This window comes from Spermophilus citellus, assembly GCF_964194105.1.
Source record: "Spermophilus citellus genome assembly, chromosome: 2".
In the NCBI taxonomy this organism is placed as follows: domain Eukaryota; kingdom Metazoa; phylum Chordata; class Mammalia; order Rodentia; family Sciuridae; genus Spermophilus; species Spermophilus citellus.
In genome coordinates this window covers 211,579,358-211,602,566 of record NC_138183.1, presented here as the reverse complement: position 1 = coordinate 211,602,566, position 23,209 = coordinate 211,579,358, and the positions used below count along the sequence as shown (strand labels likewise).

Here is a 23,209-nt window from a genome sequence, read left to right as displayed (position 1 = left end):
GTGTCAGAACTTTTCCTTCAAAAATGAAGATGGTGAGGCTAAAATTAAAAAGACCAACAATACCTAATATTGGCAAGGATGCAAAGCAATTAGAACTCTCTTACAGTACTGGTGGGAATATAAATAGGAACAACCATTTTGAAAAACTCTTTGATAGTTTCTAATAATTAAACTTACACTAACCCCATAACCCACCCATGATTGCCTCAGGTATTTACCCAAAAGAAATGAAGGCATATGACCATGTAAATACTTACATACAAATGTTCATATTAGTTTTATTCATAATAGCTGCAAACTAAGTATCTATCAACAGGTGAAATGAGTATTTAAAATGTATAAACAAAAGAATACTTGTCAGCAATAAAAAGGAACAAATCACTGGTATACCCAACAACATGAATGAATCCCAAAATAGTCATGTTGGGTGGAAGGAGAAAGATTAAGTCACTATGATTCTAAGTATATAAAATTCCAGGAAATGAGGCCAGACATGGAATGAGAGATGAAATGCAAAGGAGCACAAAAGAATTTTCAAATAACAGAAATGTTCTGAATCTTGATTACAGTGGTGCATAACTGATTATATCTAACAAAATTTCCTGCACTGGCTGGGGATGTAACTCTGTGGTAGAGTCCTTGCCTAGCATATGCCAAGTCCTGGATTCTATCCCTAGAACCATGTCACGCCCTTGATAAAAAAAAACCAACGTCATTGTGATGTATACTTTCATTGCATGAGTGCAGTTTATTATACATAAATGTTACCTCAACGAAGTTTCAAAAAGAAGGAATGGTATGAACAATCATCCTTCTCAGTAAAAGAAAGGAGGAAATACTCACCTGGGTTTGAAACAATAAGCATTTTACAATCAGGACTATAACGGACTATGGAAGGAATGATTGATTTCATGATAGTCACATTACGTTGGACCAGATCAAGGCGACTTTCTCCTTCTTTCTGCCTTGCACCTGCTGTGACAATAACTAATTTGGAGTTTTCAGATACCTTGTAATCTAAAACAGAAACAACAGTATTTGGATCAAGATTGCCACAATTATTGTGCCTTAACTCTTCAAGTCTATCATCTGCTCTTGGTATTAAAGTATGAGTCTACCTTCATGTCTGGCATTTACAAATCGAGACTTTCTATGCAGTAACATCTTGTATAAACTGAAGGAAGTCTTGTCATTACTGCTTGCCAATTTCCACACAGACACCTCCAAATATTTTATAATAAAAGAAGTTACCATCCTCTTTAGCCTACATTCCCAGATGATATTAAGGCACAAAGCAATGAGTCAGATCTCTGGCTTCTTAGAAACACCATAACGAGGGCTGGGGATGTGGCTCAAGCGGTAGCGCGCTCGCCTGGTGTGCGTGCGGCCTGGGTTCGATCCTCAGCACCGCCTCAGCACCGCATACGAACAAAGATGCTGTGTCTGCTGAAAAAAACTTAAAAATAAATATTAAAAAAAATTAAAAAAAAATCTATGATAAGCCACAGGCCAGCATCATCCTAAATGGAGAAAAATTGAAGGCATTCCCTCTAAGATCTGGTACAAGACAGGGATGCCCTCTCTCACCACTTCTGTTCAACATAGTCCTCGAAACACTGGCCAGAGCAATTAGACAGACGAAAGAAATTAAAGGCATAAAAATAGGAAAAGAAGAACTTAAATTATCACTATTTGCAGACGATATGATTCTATACCTAACAGACCCAAAAGGGTCTACAAAGAAACTATTAGAGTTAATAAATGAATTCAGCAAAGTGGCGGGATATAAAATCAACACGCATAAATCAAATGCATTCCTGTATATCAGCGACAAATCCTCTGAAATAGAAATGAGGACAACTACTCCATTCACAATATCCCCCAAAAAAATAAAATACCTGGGAATCAATCTAACAAAAGAGGTGAAAGACCTATACAATGAAAACTACAGAACCCTAAAAAGAGACATAGAAGAAGACCTCAGAAGATGGAAAAATATACCCTGCTCATGGATAGGCAGAACTAACATCATCAAAATGGCGATATTACCAAAAGTTCTCTATAAGTTCAATGCTATCCCAATCAAAATCCCAACAGCATTTCTTGTAGAAATAGATAAAACAATCAGGAAATTCATATGGAATAATAAAAGACCCAGAATAGCAAAAACAATGCTAAGCAGGAAGTGTGAATCAGGCGGTATAGCGATACCAGACTTCAAACTATACTACAGAGCAATAGTAACAAAAACAGCATGGTACTGGTACCAAAACAGGCGAGCGGACCAATGGTACAGAATAGAAGACACAGTAACCAATCCGCAAAACTACAACTATCTTATATTTAATAAAGGGGCTAAAAGCATGCAATGGAGGAAGGATAGCATCTTCAACAAATGGTGCTGGGAAAACTGGAAATCCATTTGCATCAAAATGAAACTGAATCCCTTTCTCTCACCATGCACAAAAGTTAACTCAAAATGGATCAAGGAGCTCGATATTAAATCAGAGACACGGCGTCTGATAGAAGAAAAAGTCGGCTATGATCTACATACTGTGGGGTCAGGCCCCAAATTCCTCAATAGGACACCCATAGCGCAAGAGTTAACAACCAGAATCAACAAATGGGACTTACTCAAACTAAGAAGTTTTCTCTCAACAAAAGAAACAATAAGAGAGATAAACAGGGAGCCTACATCCTGGGAACAAATCTTTACCCCACACACTTCAGATAGAGCCCTAATATCCAGAGTATACAAAGAACTCAAAAAATTAGATAATAAGATAACAAATAACCCAATCAACAAATGGGCCAAGGACCTGAACAGACACTTCTCAGAGGAGGACATACAATCAATCAACAAGTACATGAAAAAATGCTCAACATCGCTAGCAGTCAGAGAAATGCAAATCAAAACCACCCTAAGATACCATCTCACTCCAGTAAGATTGGCAGCCATTAAAAAATCCAACAACAAGTGCTGGCGAGGATGTGGGGAAATGGGTACACTTGTTCATTGTTGGTGGGACTGCAAAATGGTGCAGCCAATTTGGAAAGCAGTATGGAGATTTCTTGGAAAGTTGGGAATGGAACCACCATTTGACCCAGCTATTCCCCTCCTCGGTCTATTCCCTAAAGACCTAACAAGAGCATGCTACAGGGACACTGCTATATCGATGTTCATAGCAGCACAATTCACGATAGCAAGACTGTGGAACCAACCTAGAAGCCCTTCAATAGATGAATGGATTAAAAAAATGTGGCATTTATACACAATGGAGTATTACTCTGCAATAAGAAATGACAAAATCATAGAATTTGGAGGGAAATGGATGGCATTAGAGCAGATTATGCTAAGTGAAGCTAGCCAATCCTTAAAAAACAAATGTCAAATGTCTTCTTTGATATAAGGGGAGTAACCAAGGACAGGGTAGAGACGAAGAGCTTGAGGAAGATTAACATTAAACAGGGATGATAGGCGGGAGGGAAAGTGAGAGTTAAGGGAAATTGCATGGAACTGGAAGGTGAGCCTCAGGGTTATACACAATTACATATAAGAGGAAAGGAGGAGTAGGAGGAAAATTATATAAGTGGAAGAAACGATTTATAGTAGAGGGGATGGAGAGAGAGTAGGGGAGGGGAGGGGAGGGGAGGGGTGAGGGGACAGTGGAGAATGGGATAGACAGCAGAATACATCAGTCACTAGAAAGGCAATTTGTAAATCAATGGAAATGTAACTGATGTGACACAGCAATCTGTATACGGGGTAAAAATGGGAGTTCATAACCCACTTGAATCAATCTGTGAAATATGGTATGTTAAGAACTATGTAATGTTATGAACAACCAACAATAAAATAATTAAAAAAAAAAAGAAAGTATTAAACATGAAAAAAAAAACTTAAAATAAATATTAAAAAAAATTTAAAAAAAAAGAAACACCATAATGAGCTGAGTGTGGTGGTGCATGACTGTAAAATCAGCAGCTGGGGAGGCTGAGGCAGGATAGAAGGATTTTGAGTTCAAAGCTAGTCTCAGCAACTTAATGAGGACCTAAGCAACTCAACAAAACTCTGTAACTAAATAAAATATTAAAGGGGGGGGGCTGGGGATTTGGCTCAGTGCTTAAGTGCCCCTGGGCTTAATACTGAGTAACAACAGAAAAGCCCCAAAACAAACAAACTCCACAATGAATCAGAAGGTTAGAACTCTGAGAATTCAAGCATATATTTATGTATATGCTTTAGCATTCTAAAGGCCAGAATATATTTACATCAAATTATTTGTATGGGACTTTATTTCAGACCATGAACAAGTACTTAAAACAATCTTACAAATGTTTCACTTATTGAATCCAATACCAATGTGATATAATGCTTATTTATTATAATAGTCAAGTACTTTTTCAATTACCAATTCCTCTGCTAAGCATCTCTTAATCATATAATTCACAATCTCTTTAAAGAATTTTTATAGCACTTCAGGTAAATGGATGGAACTAGAGAATATCATAGTAAGTGAAATAAGCCAATCCCAAAAACCCAAAAGCCCAGTGTTTTCTCTGGTAAGCGGATGCTGATCCATAGTGGGGGAGGAAGATAGGGGAAGAATGAAGGAACTTTGGTTTGTGTAAAGGGGAGTGAAGGGAGGGGTGGGGCTGTGGGGATGGGAAGGATGGTAGAAAGAGACAGACACTATTATCCTTATACATGTATGATTACATTAGTGGAGTAACTCTGAACCATGTACAGCCAGAGCAATAAGAAGTTGTGCTCCATTTGTGTACTATATGTCAAAATGGATTATACTATAAAATAAAATTTAAAAAACTAAATATTTTCTAATTTCCAGTGCAACATTTTCTTGAATTAATGGATTACCCAGATGAACTGTGCAATTTAATTTGTAAACTTTTAGTGCTATTTAGTTATTTTTCTATCACTGAGCCTTAATATAATTCTAAGAGATCAAAAAATATATACTACATAACTTCAGTTCTTTGAAATTCATTGAAAATTGCTTTGTTGTACTCTATGGTTCATTTTGGCTAATGTTATATATTCACTTGGAAAGAATGTATATTATTTATTTGCACAGATTTTATAGTCGTTTGTGGTGGAAAAGTTAATTACCAAATCAGCTATTCTGTCATTCTCAATACTAGAATTCAGTGAAAATTCTAGAATCCTTGCATCTACATTCTTACCATTTTTCCCTGAGTACAGTGTAAAAAGTTAGGAAACAGCGTTTGAAGGGTCTAAATAATTGATTTTTTTGCTCCCCACAAATTAGGTTTATTTATGCCTGGGAGTCTTTTGTAATTTGCAAGAGCTATTATTAACATTCTCTCCAGCAGAAAAGCAATTATGTTTCTACTTCAAATTTCTAAAAACATTTATAAGAAAGGGAACTGTCAGTAGATATTCCAAATTATTTTCCTTACACATCAACATTGACACTCAAGGCATCATCCTAGTTATGTAACATTTGTTTATTTAGCTTCTCACACCTCTGTTTTGCTTCCCCAACTATATTAGGAGTAGTCTGAGGGCAGAGACTATGATGTGTATGTCTTTACATCTCTCTTGGGATCTAACATGTTCTATCATGCACAATAAATGTTCATTAATAAAAAAAAAAGAATTTTTAAAAGCATTTATTGCCTATAATTTTCAAATAGGTATTATAACACCATATTATCTTCCAATGGCTATGTCTTAAACCCCTAACTTGATCATAAGCTCCACAATAGGTTCTGAGCTCATATTTCACTCTTCCTTCCACAAATATCTTAGCACCTTCTGTTTCCAACACATGGACTCATTCATTGTACATATAATTAACACTGCAATAATCAATGATATTCCACTGCTGTCTTACATTAGAGCTCATAAAATGTGTTTCCAAGGGCTGTGGTTATGGCTCAGAGGTAGAGCGCTTGCCTACCATGTGTGAAGCCCTGGATTCGATCCTCAGCACCACATATGAATAAATAAAATAAAAATATTTTTAAAAAGATGTGTTTCCAAAATGTTCTACTGTAAATCATTCATATAGAAGAGTGTATAAGAAATATATTTTTTTAAAGAGAGAGTGAGAGAGGAGAGAGAGTGAGAGAGAGAGAGAGAATTTTTAATATTTATTTTTTAGTTCTCGGCAGACACAACATCTTTGTTGGTATGTGGTGCTGAGGATCGAACCCGGGCCGCACGCATGCCAGGCGAGCCTGCTACTGCTTGAGCCACATCCCCAGCCCCAAGAAATATATTAAAATTATTTTTAAACATTAAAGTTAACCACAAGAATTGATAGAACACTGCCAAACCCTTGAAAGCCCCTGTGTACTCCTTATAGATTACATCAACATCCTTCATATTTGGAGGTTACCAACTCTTTGGACTGTTGGAAATCATAACCTTACCTTTAAAAAAATAGCTTTAGTCACCTATGCATATTTAAATATTAGTTTTAGCAGTTTTTGAACCATATACATTCCTTTAGCTAAGTATTATATATCTGATAGTCATCCACATTAATGTCCTATAGTTCATTTATTTTCATTGCTACATAATCTTACAAAGCAAGCTATAAATTAAACCATAATACATTCTTGTATATGTATCCTAGTGTAAATGTGCACCTAGGAGTGCAATTTCTGGGTTTTATGTTCAGCTCCTCCAAGTAATGAGGAACTTTAAAAAAAAAAAAAAAAGTTTTATTGGGCTGGGGATGTGGCTCAAGCGGTAGCGCGCTCGCCTGGCATGCGTGCAGCAAGGGTTCAATCCTCAGCACCACATACAAAGATGTTGTGTCTGCCAAAAACTAAAAAAAAAATAAAAATATTTTTTAAAAAAAGTTTTACTATGACACTTCACCATGCCATGTTTGACAGCACCTATTGTTCCACCTTCTAACAAACAGTGTTATCACACATTTGTCAATATAATTGGTGTATAATCATATATTGATATTTTTATCTTCCTTTCCTTGTTTACTAATGAGATTGTCTTTTCCTAGATTTATAGGCCATTTGACTTTCTCCTTTTGTAAAATATTCAAGTCATTCCCTGTTTTCTATTGGGCTATGTGTATTGATCTTTTTTCCTTTTTATTAGTTTATTATAATTACACATAACATAGGGATTTGTTATTACATATTTGTATGTACACACAACATAACAGTACATGTACATTCATCTTTTTTTGAAGGTGGGTATCAGAGATTGAACCCAGGGCACTTGACCACTGAGCAACATCCTCAGCCCTTTTTTGTGTTTTATTTAGAGATGGGATCTCACTGAGTTAGACAGGGCCTAACTAAATTGCTGAGGCTGGCTTTGAATTCTCAGTCCTCCTGCCTCAGCCTCTCAAGCTACTGGGATTACAGGGGTGCACCACCATCCCCGGCTGTATTTATCTTATTAATACAAATTTTTTAAATTCTGAATTCTATTCCTTTGTCAGTTATGATTCAAATATCTTGTCTCAGTTTTCCACTCTTTTATAGTGTATTTTTGTAAACACAAACTCTTAATTTTCTTCACTGTTTATACTTTTTGTTTGTGTTTAAGAAATTCTTCCATACTCTGAGGTCATAAAGATATTGTTATCGTCTGAGCAGAAAGTTTGCTTTTCATGTTTTGATCTTAAACTAAATTGGATTTGATCTTTGTGGGAGGTATCAGGTATGGGTTTTTCTTTCCTTCTTTCCATAAAGATAGGCATTACCATAACTAAAATTTCATAAATTCATAAATTTCTGATTTATTAAATAATATTGGTGTTATAGCCAATATTTTGTCTATGCACTTAATTAGTGTAATTTTATGAGTCCTGATATATGGTAAAGCAGTTCCTATGACCTTGTTTTTGAAGAGAGTCTTTTTGTTGGGTTGTGTTTTTTTGTTTGCTTGTTTTCTCCAAGAATTAGGGCCTTGCTATGTTACCCAGGCTCCTCTGGAACTCCTAGGCTCAAGTGATCTTCCTGCTTCAGCCTCCCGAGTGACTAACTGGGACTACAGAAGTACCACACTGTGCCTAGTTTCTCTGACAATTTTTACAATCCTTTCTTTTCCTTTAGTATTGTCTAATTCCTTAACAATGTGTCCACCTAGGGATTTCTTTTTTTTAATATATTATTTTAGTTGTTGATGGACCTTTATTTGTTTATATGTGATGCTGAGAATTGAACCCAGTGTATCACACATGGTAGGCAAGCACTCCATCACTAAGCCACAACCCAGCCCACTAGGGATATTTTCAAATTTTTCCTCTGTTTCATTCACTTTTCTAATTAGACATATATTACAGTTTGTCATTCTATCCTCCATGGTTTCTGTGTGTGTGTGTGTGTGTGTGTGTGTGTGTGTGTGTGTGTGTGGTGTGTGTGTGTTTGCTGGGAACTGAACCCAGGGCTTCAAGCATGCTAGTCGATCACTCTACCAACTAAATTACATACCCAGTCCAACTATCCTCTATGATTCTTAATCTGTCGTATCATCTAGTTCTTACTGACTTCTGAGTAACTGTTTTGTATTTACTATTTCTCTCTTCAAATGTATCTAATTTTTAATTTCATTATATTTCACACTTAGAAGTTATTTGGTTATTTTTAAAATCTGTTTTTTATTTTTTAAAGTTGTAGATGGACATGATACCTTTATTTATTTATATGTGGTGCTGAGGATCAAACCCAGTGCCTCACACACATGAGGCAAACTCTCTAACACTGGGGCTGGGGATGTGGCTCAAGCGGTAGCACGCTCGCCTGGCATGCGTGCGGCCCGGGTTCGATCCTCAGCACCACATACCAACAAAGATGTTGTGTCCACCAAAAACTAAAAAAAAAAATATTAAAATTCTCTCTCTCTCTCTCTCTCCTCTCTCACTCTCTCTTTAAAAAAAAAAAAAAAACACTCTAACACTGAACTACAACCCTAGCCCCTTAAATCTGTTTTTATACTTTCCTGTACCATGCTATCTTCAAGTTGGTCCTTTATTTCTTTAAATAATAATATTTTATAATTTATGTTTGATAATCTGGATATCTACAGTAACTGTTCTTGTCATCCCTAATGGTTCTTCTTCATGCATTTTCTTGTAGATTTAATTATTCCAACTGTGAGATATTCATTTTTCCTAGAACTTTATTTGTGGAAGAACTGGCTTGCTGATCCAAATTAGTAACAGTCATCATCTTCTATTAAAGTGTCTAAGAAACAACTTCACTTCCATGGTTCCCATAAGCAGGGAGAAGTAAATTCTTTCTAAGTCATCCTTACATTAAGGATACACACAGTTCAGGAATTAGTAAATGATGATGGCTACCAGCCAGTCATATCTGGCCCATCACTTGTTTTGTACATACATTTTCATTAGAACATAGCAATAGGGGCTTAGGTTGTAGCTCAGTGGTACAGCATTTGCCTGGCATGTGTGAGGCACTGGGTTTGATTCTCAGCACTATATAAAAATAATTAATAATGTGTCCAATCTAAAACTAAAAAAATATTTTTTTAAAAAAAGAACATAGCAGGGCTGGGGATGTGGCTCAAGCGGTAGCGCGCCTGCCTGGCATGCGTGCAGCCCGGGTTCGATCCTCAGCACCACATACAAACAACGATATTGTGTCTGCCGAAAAAACTAAAAAAAATAAATAAATATTAAAAAATTCTCTCTCTCTCTCTCTCTAAAAAAAATTTTAAAAAAATTCTCTCTCTCTAAAAAAATAAAATAATTTTAAAAAACACCATTATTAAAAAAAGAACATAGCAATAGCCACTTATTTATTATCTATGATCATTTTTGCATTACAACAGCAGAGCTGAATAGTTGAGACATGGACCATATAGCTGACAAAGCCTAAACTATTTACTGTCTGGCTCTTTACATAAAAAGTTACTGACTGGGTGTGACAGTGCATACCTATTATTCCAGCTAATCAGGAGGCTGAGATAGGAGAATCACACATTTGAGGCCAATATCAGCAATTTAGTGAGATGCTGTCTCAAAATAAAAACAAAAAGAACTGGGGGTATAGCTCAGTGGCAAAGTTTCCCTGGGTTCAATCCCAGTACAAAAAAAAAAAAAGGAAGAAAGGAAGAAAAGAAAAAGAAAAAATTTACAGATCCATGGTGAAGTCCATCAGGGTCCCAGACTTTTGGGGTAATCTCCTATTCAACTCCTCTGACCTCCTCTATCCTGAGACAGTGAAAATCAAAATTGGTGTTTACTAGGTTTGGCTAATGCTATCAAGGTGAAAACTAGCTAGAGTGCTCTGCTTAACTCTCTGTGCCTGTTCTGTAAACATGTCACTCTGTTAAGTAACCTGGTATTTCCTTAAGGATTGATAAATTTTTCTCTCATAATTACGCAAAAGTTTTTTTGTTTGATATTGGGGATTAACTCAGGAGCACTCAACCATTGTTCCACATTCCCATCCCTATTTTTTTATTTTATTTAGAGATAGGCTCTCAATGAGTTGCTAAGCACTTTGCTGCTGCTGAGACTGGCTTGAATTTACAATTCTCCTGACTCAGCCTCTGAAGCCGCTGGGATTACAGATGTGTGCCACCACACCTAGCTTTGTTATATTATTCTTAATTTCATTTTTCATGTCAACTGTTTGATGATAAATTAAACCTAAAAGTATTTCTATGAAAATTAAATTGAATGCTCTGGAGAGACATATTAAAAGCACATTGCTCAAAAACTATCCTTTCAGGTATAAAATATTAAAATGTAGAAAAATCATAAAAGTTTTGTAGAGTTTTATAACTTGATTGCTTTAAGAGTATCTTTAAATTTCTTTTAGTACTTCAAAAGAAATCAAATTGATCATTATTGGTGGGCTCTAAGAAAGACACCACAACTGGACCTGATGGGGCATGCCTGTAATCCCAGTGATTCAGAAAGCTGAGGCAAGATGATCACAAGTTCAAGGCCAGCCTCAGCTATTTAGGGAAGCCCTAAAGCAACTTACTGAGACTCTTGTCTCAAAATTTAAAAAATATATAAAAGGGCTGGGGACATGGTTCTATGGTGAAGTGCCCTGGGGTGGGGGACATGTGTGAGAAAGACACTGCAAAACTTTAATCAACTGAGACATACTGAAAGACCTTATCCTACAATTAGAAAATTAGCAAATGAACTTCTAAATAAATTTATATATTTTAGGTCAATATAATAAAATGATTATGATGGGTTGTTTCTAACATTTTAAATTAAGTTGCTAGTAGAGAGTAATCTGTTAAATCACATTAAGGTGAGAATATGTAACAATTCCCATCATTATGTACTACAATGCACCAAGAAAAAAAACCCATCAGTTTATTTTGGGCTTCAGCCTACTCAAGAAAAAAAGAAAAGACAACCAGGTGGAAAATATGAAGAAACATATCAATAATATTGCAAAAACTGCTCAAGACTGCATTATTTTGACAAAATATGTGAGACAAACTGACAGGTTTAAAAAGTATATTATAGTTGGTTAAGTAAAAAACAATTGCATAGAAAGGGAAATAAGTAAATAAAACCATTAACAGAAGATTCAAATATTCTTTATACTTTAAATGTTTTCCAAATTTACTCTAATTATAATTGTTTTTAAAAAACTTATAAATTATGTTCTAATGACAGTGTTGTTTTTAATTTTATATTTATTGACATCAATTTAGTAAAACTTCATTACTTTTTTAAAGCTCTGAAAATAACTTTATAAAACTAAAATTAACCTTTTCCAGAGACAATCTTTGAAGTACTAAAGAAAAGACTGCCATGCTGAAGATCCATCGTTTCTCCCTTCAATTTGTCCTCTGCAACATCAACAAGGGCAAGTTCATCAGCCAAATCCTAAAATACAAGAAAGTTCTGAATAATATATTCCTACTTAAGTTCTAGGAGAATGAAAATAATTCATATGGCTACTTTATAACCAAAGGAGTCTCATATTTTTAATTGGAAAAATGACATAAAAATAGTTGCTGAATGTGCTCTTAGAGTGACCAGTAGGAAAAACTGTTTTGCCTTCACCTAATTGTTAGAATTGTTTAGGATGGTTTTATTTTTACCCCTTCAGGTATCAACGTAAACCCAATAAAAAGGTATACAATTCTTTCAAATGGTTTTATTATATTTAACTTTAAGCCTAATTCTTGAGTTGACTGAAGATGCTTTTAGTATGCCTCCTTATGGCCAAACAGGAAGCCACTTATGGTAAACATCTAATACTTTCCCCAGTTTAACTTTTTCTCTTTCCCTGTTTCTCTTCTTCCTTCCCTTCTTTTTTTTTTTCTTTTTCTTTTTTGTCCTAAAATCCAGAGGAACTCTACCACTGAGCTACATCCCCAGCCCTTTTGAGATAGAATCTCACTTGTTTACCAAGGCTGATATCAAACTTGCAATCCTCCTGCCCCATTCTTCTGAGATTATAGGCATGTGCCACCACACCTGTCCAGTATCCCTTTCTCTGGTAGTAGAATTCCTTTTTAATGGGAACTCATTACAGGTGGTGAAGTGCAGTATAATTGATGTTGGACCTCCAAAATAAAACCATGCCCAGCCAATTGTTTAATTTTCTCTTTTTAGCCACAGCAACTTGTTTATAAATGAGCTTATGGCCCAGGCATAATGAAACAATGTCTATGAGGTTTGAACATGGAAGATGGGAGACTGAGTCTCACTTTTCTTTGGAATCAGGCTCAAAGAACAACATAGGACTCCAATAACAAACTGAACAGCCATCTTTACAAATAAATAGCAAAACGTGGCCTAAGAATTAACAGAGGAAATCTAAACCAACATATGCAGAGACTGTGTCTTGGATATGTCTGAATTCTAGGATCCAATAATACCTGAAGTTAAGGTTCTGCTCTTAAGATTTTTTCAGTTAGATACACAATTTATAGTCTCTTTATGCTTATTCTAATTTCAACTGGGTTTTTTGTCATATGCCCAGAACACAGAACTATATAGAACAAATGCATTCCCTTAGATTCTGGTGAACAGAGTCCAATAATGAACAGTAAGGGAAGAGGTTCAAAGTCCCTACCTACTACCTACTGTTTATTCTTCTGTTTGTTCTGTTGAGATCAGGCACCATCTGACCTTTCTGAAAAATTGTATAGAGTTGTCTGACCCTCAGAATCCAAGGTGATTGGTTCCAGAACCTGCCTCAGATACAAATTTGAGGAAACTTAACCCCCTAAAAGAAAATGGCAGCCAGACTTGGTGGCACATGCCTGTAATCCCAGAGGCTTAGGAGGCTGAGGCAGGAAGATCATGAGTTGAAAGCCAGCCTCAGCAATTTAGTAAGACCTTAAGCAACTTAGTGAGACCTTGTCTCAAAATAAAATATAAAAAGGGCTGGGGTGCCTGGTGTGGTAGCACACATCTGTAATCCCAGTAGCTGGGAAGGCTGAGGCAGGAGGATGCTGACTTCAAAGCCAGTCTCAGCAAGAGCAAGGCACTAAGTAACTCAGTGAGACTCTCTCTCTAAATAAAATACAAAAAGGGCTGGAGACATGGCTCAGTGGGTAAATGCCCTGGGTTCAATCCCTGGTACCAAAAAAATAAATAAATAAAAGTAAAAAAATAAATTTACTAAATTATATGTCATGTATCAGGAATGGGAGGAGAATAAGAAGTTTCATCCAAAAGGATTACATATGCTAAGAAAACCAAATCATATCTATAGATTCATTTTTATATCAGCTTGTGTCTCTCTGTATCTGGTCAGGAAAACACTTTATTTTAACAGAGGGAATTTAAATAAGGAACTGGTTAGACAAATACTGCACGGCTGAAAGAGTAAAAAGGGAACATATGGAGTAACCCAGAAATAGCAAATGAGTTAGAACCTACCATCCCTAAAGTTGAGGAAACAGAGAAACAAAGCAAAGGAGGTGCTTCATGGAGCCATGCTCAGACCCCGTGGGAGAAAAAACCTGACTGCTGACGATCCCACCGAGGAAGAAAGATGAGGCCAATGCTGGGACTTCCAAAAGAATCGAGACTAGAACCAACTTCTAATACTTGGGCAAAGGACACTAGTTGGAATATCAGTGACCAGAACAACAAGCAAACAAGGAGGTTACTTCCCCCCCCCTCTCTTTCAATTTCTGTGCAGTACCCCTTATTGGCAGATGCAAACTGCAAAAGGAGGAAAATATGCAGAGGCTCACTGCCAATGTCACAAAGCAAAATATAGAAAGTTTGGGAACTAAGTGACAATAATAATTAGGACATTTTTCCTTTAAAACTTGAACAGGTTTCCAGACAATTATCCTATCAAGGGAATGTTAATAGCTCCATTTGTCTTGATTGTTAAACACAATGCTCAAATAATCCTTAAACATTGTTGGCTTATTTTTTGTTAGCTACAGGTATGGGTGTGTAGCTCTGTGGTAAAGTGCTTTTCTAGCATGTGTGAGACCCTGGGTTTGATTCCCAGCCCTGGGGGTGGGGGGACATGAACTACATGTTTGTGAGTATATTTCTCAAAAAGAATTTCAAAGAAAGAGCCTGGGCTTGCTTAGCCTGGCAGAATTTATAAGAATAGTTATTATGTGCAGTGGCACACACCTGTAGTCCCAGTTACTTGGGAGGCTAAGGCTGGAGGATTTCAAATTCAAGTCTGGCCTGGGTCAATTAGTAAGACCCTGTCTCAACGTAAAGTTTGTTTATTTTTTAGTTGTAGTTGGACATAATACCTTTATTTTATTTATTTATTTATTTTTATGTGGTGCTGAGGATTGAACCCAGGGCCTTGTGCATGCTAGGCAAGCACCCTACCGCTAAGTCACAACCCTAGTCCCTCAACGTAAAGTTTTCAAAAGGGCTGGGAATGTAGCTCAGTGGTAGAACACTTGCTTAGCATGATGGGAGAAAAAACAAAATTATGATAGTCTCAGAATCTTTTCTCCAGGAAGTACCAGAGTAACCATGGTAAGATAAAAAGAACAGGAGAACCAGAGGATTCAAACCAGTTTAAGGAAAACTACTGTGATTACTTTAAATAGGACACAAAATAGGATGTACTGCTAGTCACTTCTAAAAACTTTATAGGTCTTTTTTTTTTCCCCTGGTGGGTTGGGGATCAAACTCAGGGCCTCACCCATGCCAGGCAAGTGTTCTACCACTGAGCCACATCCCCAACTCCTACATGACCTTAAAAACGCTTTAAAGTCCACTTCTCAATGACATATGCAGATGGCATGATACTCATTACAGTCCTTGTCCCTTCATATCAAAATGAATATATTTTTTAAAATATTTTTTTAGTTATAGATGGACACAATACCTTTATTTGTTTACTTTTATGTGGTGCCAGGGATTGAACGCAGGGCCTCAGGCATGCTAGGCAAGTGCTTTACCTCTGAGCCACAACCCCAGCCCAGAATATTTTAATGCATATTTTAATGCATATGAATATGTGCATTTTAATATCCTTCATTATTTTCCACACATAATACATCAATATAATCTGAAGAAAAGGTCTTGAATATTCTGTTCCATTTTACTATCTGCCACAGTATAGTGAATTCTTGTTAAAAAGGCGGGGGGGGGGGGCTCCAAAAATTGCTATTCTCCCACAGTTGGAGTTCTGAAATTTCATAATAATATGTATTGGAGTAGGCTTTTTTGGATCTATAATAATGATAGAACTCAGTGAATTCTTTGTATCTATAAATCCATATCCTTCAGTTTTAGAATTTTTTATCTCCTTAAATAATTAAACTTTTTTTAATCCCCTTAATAATTAACCTATCTTTCTTGTTTCATACTGAAACATCAATTAATCACCTCTTGAACCTACTGATTGATCCTCTAATTTCATCTCTTTTCTATATTCTATTCCCTGACAGTCAGCTTTCTAGTAATTTCTTGGGAGCAAAATCTTTTCACCTCATTATTCAACATATAAACTTTCACTTAATCCTATGGCTTTCAGTAATACACCCATTATCAATAATGCTTTATTGTCCTTGATGTCTTCGGTGCAGAGCATCAATTTTTTTTTTAATTTTTTTGAGAGGGGGGGAGGGAGAGAGAGAGGGGGAAGGAGGGAGGGGGAGAGAGAGAGAATATTTTAATATTTATTTTTTAGTATTTGGCGGACACAACATCTTTGTATGTGGTGCTGAGGATCGAACCCGGGCCGCACGCATGCCAGGCAAGCTCGCTACCACTTGAGCCACATCCCCAGCCCACATCATTCAATTTCTCCAAATAATAACCTCCTTTCTCTTGCCTGCTAGGATGAGAGAGGTGGGTGTCTAGTTGATTAACCTAGGGAAGAGAATCTGTTGGTTTTCCTTCTCCTCATGTAAACTTTCAACCAGTCCTCATGTTTTTAGTCCCATCCCTCACCTCCATCTTATGAGGTGACTGGTACTTCCAATTCCTGAGCCTTTCTAGGATTCTGGAATTAAATTGACTTTGCTTCTTCTTGTAATCTCCCCTTGCAAGTTTCTAAAAGTTGTCTAAAAATTGTAAAGGACTTAAGAACACAGGGTCTGTGTTCAAACTGCCATGATTTCAATCCTAGCTCTCTACCCACTAGTTGTTCCAATATTTCTAAGTTACTTAACATCTGTGCTTTAATATCCTTATTTACAAATAGAAAAAGTAACGGTACCTACCTCTAAAAGTTGTTATAAAGGTTAAGTAGTACATTTAAAAAACACTTAAGGAGGTAAAAGATTCCACACTTAAAAATTACAGCCAGGTGCAGTGGCACATGCCTGTAATCCCAACAAATTGAGAGGTGAGGCAAGAGGATTGCAAGTTCAAAGTCAGCCTCAGCAATTAGTGAGGCCCAAAAATTTAGTAAAACCCTGGCTCAAATTTTTAAAAAGGGCTGGGGATGTGGCTCAAAGGTAAAGCATCCCTGGTTGAAGAAGAAGGAGAAGGAGAAGGAGAAAGAAAAGAAAAACTACAAAATGTTGCTGAAAAAAATTAAGGAAGACATAAATAAACAGAAAGATATCCCATGTTTATGGATTGGAAGACAATATTATTAAAATATTAAGATGTCAATATTACCCAAAGCAATCTACAGATTCAGTGCTAGTCTATCAAAATTCCAAAGATGTTATTTTTCAGAAATAGAAAAACTCATCCCAAATTCACTTTGAATCTAAAAGGACCCAAAAAGTCAAAGTAATCTTGAAAAAGAACAAAGTGGGAGGTGTCATACTACCTGAATTCAAAACTTAATATAAAATAGTGTGGTACAGCATAAAGACAGATATAATATAGGCTAGAAGAACATAATGAGACTCAAATTTTTAACAAGGATGCCAAGATAAAGGGGAAGGAATAGTCTTTTCAACAAAAGATATTGAAAGAACTGGATATTAACATGTCAATGAACAAACATGGACCTTAACCTTATACCAAATACAAAGTTAATTCAAAATGGATCAAAAATATAAACATAACATCTAAAACTATAAAACTCTTAGAAGAAAACATGGAAGAAAAGCTTCCTGACATTTAATTTTGCAATGCTTTTTTTGGATACAACAAAAGCATAGACAACAAAAGTAAAAATAAATTAGACATTAAATTTGACAACGTCTGTGCATCAAAGGACACAGGCAACAGAGTGGAAAAGGAACTCATGGAATGAAAGTATTTGCAAATCATCTATCTGATAAGTTGTTAATATCTGAATATATAAAGAACTCCAACAATCCAACAATCCAAAAAAAAAAAAAATCCCTGCCAGCTGCCTCAGCACAGGCCTGTAATACTGGCTGCTCATGAGGCTGAGGCAAAAGGATCCTGAGTTCAAAGCCAGTCTCAGCAATTTAGCAAGGCCCTAAGCAACTTAGTGATACCCTGTCTCAAAATAAAATAAAGAAAAGGCTGGGGATTTGGCTCAGAGATTAAGTGCCCCTGGGTTGAGTTACACACACACACACACACACACACACAAAAAAAAAAAAAAGCCCTGAGTTTTCTAAATGGCCAAAGGATTTGAATATTTATCCAAAGATGATATACACATGTCCAATAAACACTTGAAAAGATGCTCTGAACAGAAAAGACAAAGCAAAAGCAAAAGATTTGAAGTATAAGCCCTTTGAATATATGATTTTTCACTGACTTATCTTCAAGGAATGCAAGATACTGAATCATTTCTACAGAAATTGTTAAATAACAGAATAATCCTATAAGTAAATTTAAATAGTCTAGCAATGCCTGACACACATTTAGCTCAAAGTAAATGTTTTTTAAATTGTGTCAAAATCAGATATGATAGGATACATATTTGTTGTCAAGGCCACAGTCCTGAAACTTTGAACGCAACGCGTACAACTCCTAAAAGTGCTTACTTGATTTTCAGCAGCAGGATGGGCTTATGACTTACCTTCAGTAAGATACAAATAGCACAAGCCATGCCTACAGAACCAGATCCAATAATGGTGATCTTCCTCTGGGAGACTGCATCTTCTGCAACTAGATTTTCAATAAGCTGCTCCTTGACAGTTGACATTTCGAGAACCTAACAGAGAGAATGCAATTTCGTGGAATCAAACTCCCTAAATCCATCCCTTTCACAGTTACGATATCTAAGGAACTACCTTTTGAGTTCGCAGAATGGAAGACACAGAGGTGGAAAGAAACCCAAGAAAAAAATTCCTGGTCAAAGAGTGTGGGGTAAAGCAAGGAACACTCAATAAATAGTCAGTGGTAGGGAAAGGGGCACCAACACGATTTCTAAACCCTCCTCGTTCCCAGCCACTATTTTCACTCAGCACCAGACGCTCACAAACGCTTTTCTTGGCTCAATTCAGTACATACGACCCCCAAAGCACAACGCGCCACCTTTAAGAAAGTAAAAAGTGACCCCAGAAAAATACACCAACGACTGTTCAGGTGCGAAGCCCAGCAACCGTTACAGCTGGCTGCCTCGCGCGGCCCTTAACGTCAGCACGCAAGCCCCGCCCCTGGCAGGCCCAAGCGCAGGCGCATCGGCAAGGGGTGGGCGTCCTCGGCGTGGGCAATGTCTCCCAACTATTACCAGGTAACTGAGCTACAGCTGATGGCAGCCAGACTACTGAAGACGGGCAGCCAGCTGGGGAATTGCCTCGGCCGCGGAGCTCATGGCCTGAACCAGCCTAATTTACTGTTTTCTGAGATGAGAGGACATGCTGAACGAATCTGGGCACCTGGGATGAAAGGAATTTAAAGTTGGACTTGGGAATTACCATCCCGAAGTTTGAGAAACATTTTTTGATGGTGCACTCGTCACACCCTTATCCAAGCATTTACTTGCAGTCACTTTATGACATATTGACCTCTGTAGCTTTAGGACCACGTGCTGAAATAAAGTTTGGATTTCTCTTGAGAGAACAGAGAACACTAATGACATGAAAAGGCCATGTCTAGTTTTCTAAGGGTTCAACACCAACAATTTATAACTCACAGAAGGGGACACAATTCCTCCATCATTTTTTTGTCTAGTATTTGCATATGAACCTGTCAATATATAAATGATAATCTATTTTCCATGTAATGATCTGTGGGGTGTGTGTGTAATGTAGTGCAGAACATGCAATAACTCTGCTTAAAACACTTCCTTGGCTTTCCATTATACTTAGAATAACCAAAAAGACCTTTAAGATTTGACCTCCTTCTACCCCTCCAACTTTTTTTTTTTATTGGTTGTTCACAACATTACAAAGCTCTTGACATATAATATTTCATACATTAGATTGAAGTGGGTTATGAACCCCCAATTTTACCCCAAATGCAGATTGCAGAATCACGTCGGTTACACATCCAAAATTTTACATAATGCCCTATTAGTAATTGTTGTATTCTGCTACCTTTCCTATCCCCTACTATCCCCCCTCCCCTCCCCTCCCATCTTCTCTCTCTACCCCATCTACTGTAATTCATTTCTCTCCTTGTTTATTTTCCCATTCCCCTCACAACCTCTTATATGTAATTTTGTATAGCAATGAGGGTCTCCCTTCATTTCCATGCAATTTCCCTTTTCTCTCCCTTTCCCTCCCATCTCATGTCTCTGTTTAATGTTAATCTTTTCTTCCTGCTCTTCCTCCCTGCTCTGTTCCTAGTTGCTCTCATTATATCAAAGAAGACATTTGGTATTTGTTTTTTAGGGATTGGCTAGCTTCACTAAGCATAATCTGCTCTAGTGCCATCCATTTCCCTGCAAATTCTATGATTTTGTCATTTTTTATTGCTGCATAGTACTCCATTGTGTATAGATGCCACATTTTTTTTTATCCATTCATCTATTGAAGGGCATCTGGGTTGGTTCCACAGTCTAGCTATTGTGAATTGTGCTGCTATGAACATCGATGTGGCAGTATCCCTGTAGCATGCTCTTTTAAGGTCTTCAGGGAATATTCCGAGAAGGGCAATAGCAGGGTCAAATGGTGGTTCCATTCCCAGCTTTCCCAGGAATCTCCAAACTGCTTTCCAAATTGGCCGCACCAATTGGCAGTCCCACCAACAATGTACAAGTGTACCCTTTTCTCCACATCCTTGCCAGCACTTGTTGTTTGACTTCATAGTGGCTGCCAATCTTACTGGAGTGAGATGATATCTTAGGGTGGTTTTGATTTGCATTTCTCTGACTGCTAGAGATGGTGAACATTTTTTCATGTACTTGTTGATTGATTGTATATCCTCCTCTGAGAAGTGTCTGTTCAGGTCCTTGGCCCATTTGTTGATTGGGTTATTTGTTATCTTATTGTCTAATTTTTTGAGTTCTTTGTATACTCTGGATATTAGGGCTCTATCTGAAGTGTGAGGAGTAAAAATTTGTTCCCAGGATGTAGGCTCCCTATTTACCTCTCTTATTGTTTCTCTTGCTGAGAAAAAACTTTTCAGTTTAAGAAAGTCCCATTTGTTGATTCTTGTTATTAACTCTTGTGCTATGGGTGTCCTATTAAGGAATTTGGAGCCCGACCCCACAATATGTAGATCGGAGCCAACTTTTTCTTCTGTCAGACGCAGAGTCTCTGATTTGATATCAAGCTCCTTGATCCATTTTGAGTTAACTTTTGTGCATGGCGAGAGAAAGGGATTCAGTTTCATTTTGTTGCATATGGATTTCCAGTTTTCCCAACACCATTTGTTGAAGATGCTATCCTTCCTCCATTGCATGCTTTTAGCCCCTTTATCAAATATAAGATAGTTGTAACTTTGTTACCCCTCCAACTTTTAAAACACTCACCAAACTCTCTCCAATTAGACTTTGGACAACCTTTTTTTTGGCGGGGGGTGGGGGCTCAGAACATTTTAATGTTCTCTATATCTGGAAAGTTGTTTGCCCATCCTTTGAGGCTAATTCCTCATTTTCAGTTTTGGCACACTAAACTGCACTTCCAGCTTTCCTTGACAATTGTGTCAACTACCACAATTTCCAATTTCTCTCCTGTTTCTCTTATGGCACTTCTCTCAACCTACTACAAGACCAAAATTAGAAGCTCCCCATAAGTAGCACACAAGAGTGGCATCGGCACATTGGTACCACAACTTGCTTGTGTGCTTCCCCAGCAACCTCAGGTGCTTCCCCAGCAACCTCAGGGCTGAGGAACACTGTTGACCTAGATGGCCTGCAAATTCAAGCTGTGGTCAGGCCTGGTGGCACAATGCCTGCAATCCCAACATAATAGTATGTTTCAGAACAGCCTGGGCAACTTAACCAGCTCCAACTAAAAATAAATAAATAAAATAAAAAATAAAAAAATTGCAAATAGGCTAGAGATGTAGCTCAGTGGTAGAGCACTTGTCTAGCATGCACAAGACTCTGGGTATCACAGACAAAAAAAAATCAAGCTAGCTAGGTGCATACCTGTAATCCCAGTAGCTCAGACAAGGAAGGTAGGAGAATCACAAATTCAAGGCCAACCTCAGCAATTTAGTGAGACTGGGGATTATCTCAGTGGTTAATGCCCCTTGGTTCAATCCCCAGTACCTAAATAAATAAACAAGCTGTATACTTCCCTCAGGTTCCTGGTGGCCAAATGATATATCCCCTTGGTAATCGTGAAGAGAAGTGGCTTTTAATACCTCTCCAAGCTTAATTGACATTTTTATTGCAGTAATGTCAAAATAGTCAAGATTTTATTTTTACTTATTCTTGTATATTGCAACATCTATCATATTATATAGTAGGCACTTAGTAAAGAATCTTGAATCTATTTTTTTAATATTTAGTTGTAGATGAACACAACATCTTCATTTTTATTTATCTTTATGTGGTGCTGAGGATAGAACCTAGGGCCTCATGCATGTGAGGCAAGCGCTCCACCACTGAGCTACAACCCTAGACTGGAATGTGGCTTTTGAGTCCTGATAGTTTAATTTTTATGGCTATAGGAGAAAAAAAAAATACGAGGACCATGTGCTGAGCATCTCATTTTCTTCTCTACTAAAACCCTGTGTGAGATGGGACTAAGACCTGCTTAATCCACTTCCTAAAGATATGAAAAAAAAAAAAAAAGCTCTCCTTGTAGAGTTGGCCTATTCCTTGCTGGGGCAGGAAGGTACTTGGTGAACCCAGAGCATTTATTGTTGCAGAAAATGATGAAACTTTACAAGATTAAATCTGAATTCATGAAAGATTGAGTTAAGTCTATTTCACTTATTTTTCAATCATGTTCATATTGTCTAATTTATTGTATCAAATATGACATTAAAATATGGACTTTTTAAAAATAAAACTGAGGGTCTGGGATTGTAGACCCAGTGGTAGAGTACTTGTCTAGCATGTGAGGTAATGAATTTGATTCTCAGAACCACATATAAATAAATGAATAAAATAAAGGTCCATCAACATCTAAACAACTTTTTAAAAATAAAACTGAAGTTACCTCAAGGGATCACAAAGCCCATGGAAATATTCTGGTTTCTTTTGGGGGTAATTAAATCCAAAGAATTGTACACTTTTTTAAATAATTTCTTTTAGTTGTCAGTGGACCTTCATTTTATTTAGATGTGGGGCTGAGAATCAAACCCACTGCCTCACACATGCTAAGCAAGCACTCCACCACTGAGCCACAACCCCAGCCCAAGAGTTGTACATTTTAAGAGCAAATTTTGGGCAGGCAGGGTTGTAGCTCAGTGGCAGAGCACTTGTATAGCATGTGTGAGGCACTGGGTTTGATCCTCAGCACCACCTAAAAATCAAATAAAATAAAGGTAATTGTGTCTATCTACAACTA

The 23,209-nt window shown here is 37.1% G+C and overlaps 1 protein-coding gene across 2 annotated transcripts in view; it reads right to left on the bottom strand.

The window, feature by feature from the left end:
• LOC308642632 (L-lactate dehydrogenase C chain) overlaps positions 1-18,917 on the bottom strand; it is a 36,075-nt gene extending 17,158 nt beyond the window's left edge. The window contains exons 1-4 of one of the 2 annotated variants that reach the window (XM_081281756.1): positions 18,590-18,917; positions 18,376-18,510; positions 11,732-11,849; positions 844-1,017 (exon numbers count right to left, since the gene is read on the bottom strand). In XM_081281756.1, the coding sequence (XP_081137882.1) occupies positions 844-1,017; positions 11,732-11,849; positions 18,376-18,501 (418 nt within the window). In that variant the 5' untranslated portion in view covers positions 18,502-18,510; positions 18,590-18,917. The remainder of the gene's footprint in view (positions 1-843; positions 1,018-11,731; positions 11,850-18,375; positions 18,511-18,589) is intronic. The other variant, XM_081281757.1, reaches the window with a different exon arrangement.
• Between the last annotated feature and the right edge of the window lie 4,292 nt (positions 18,918-23,209).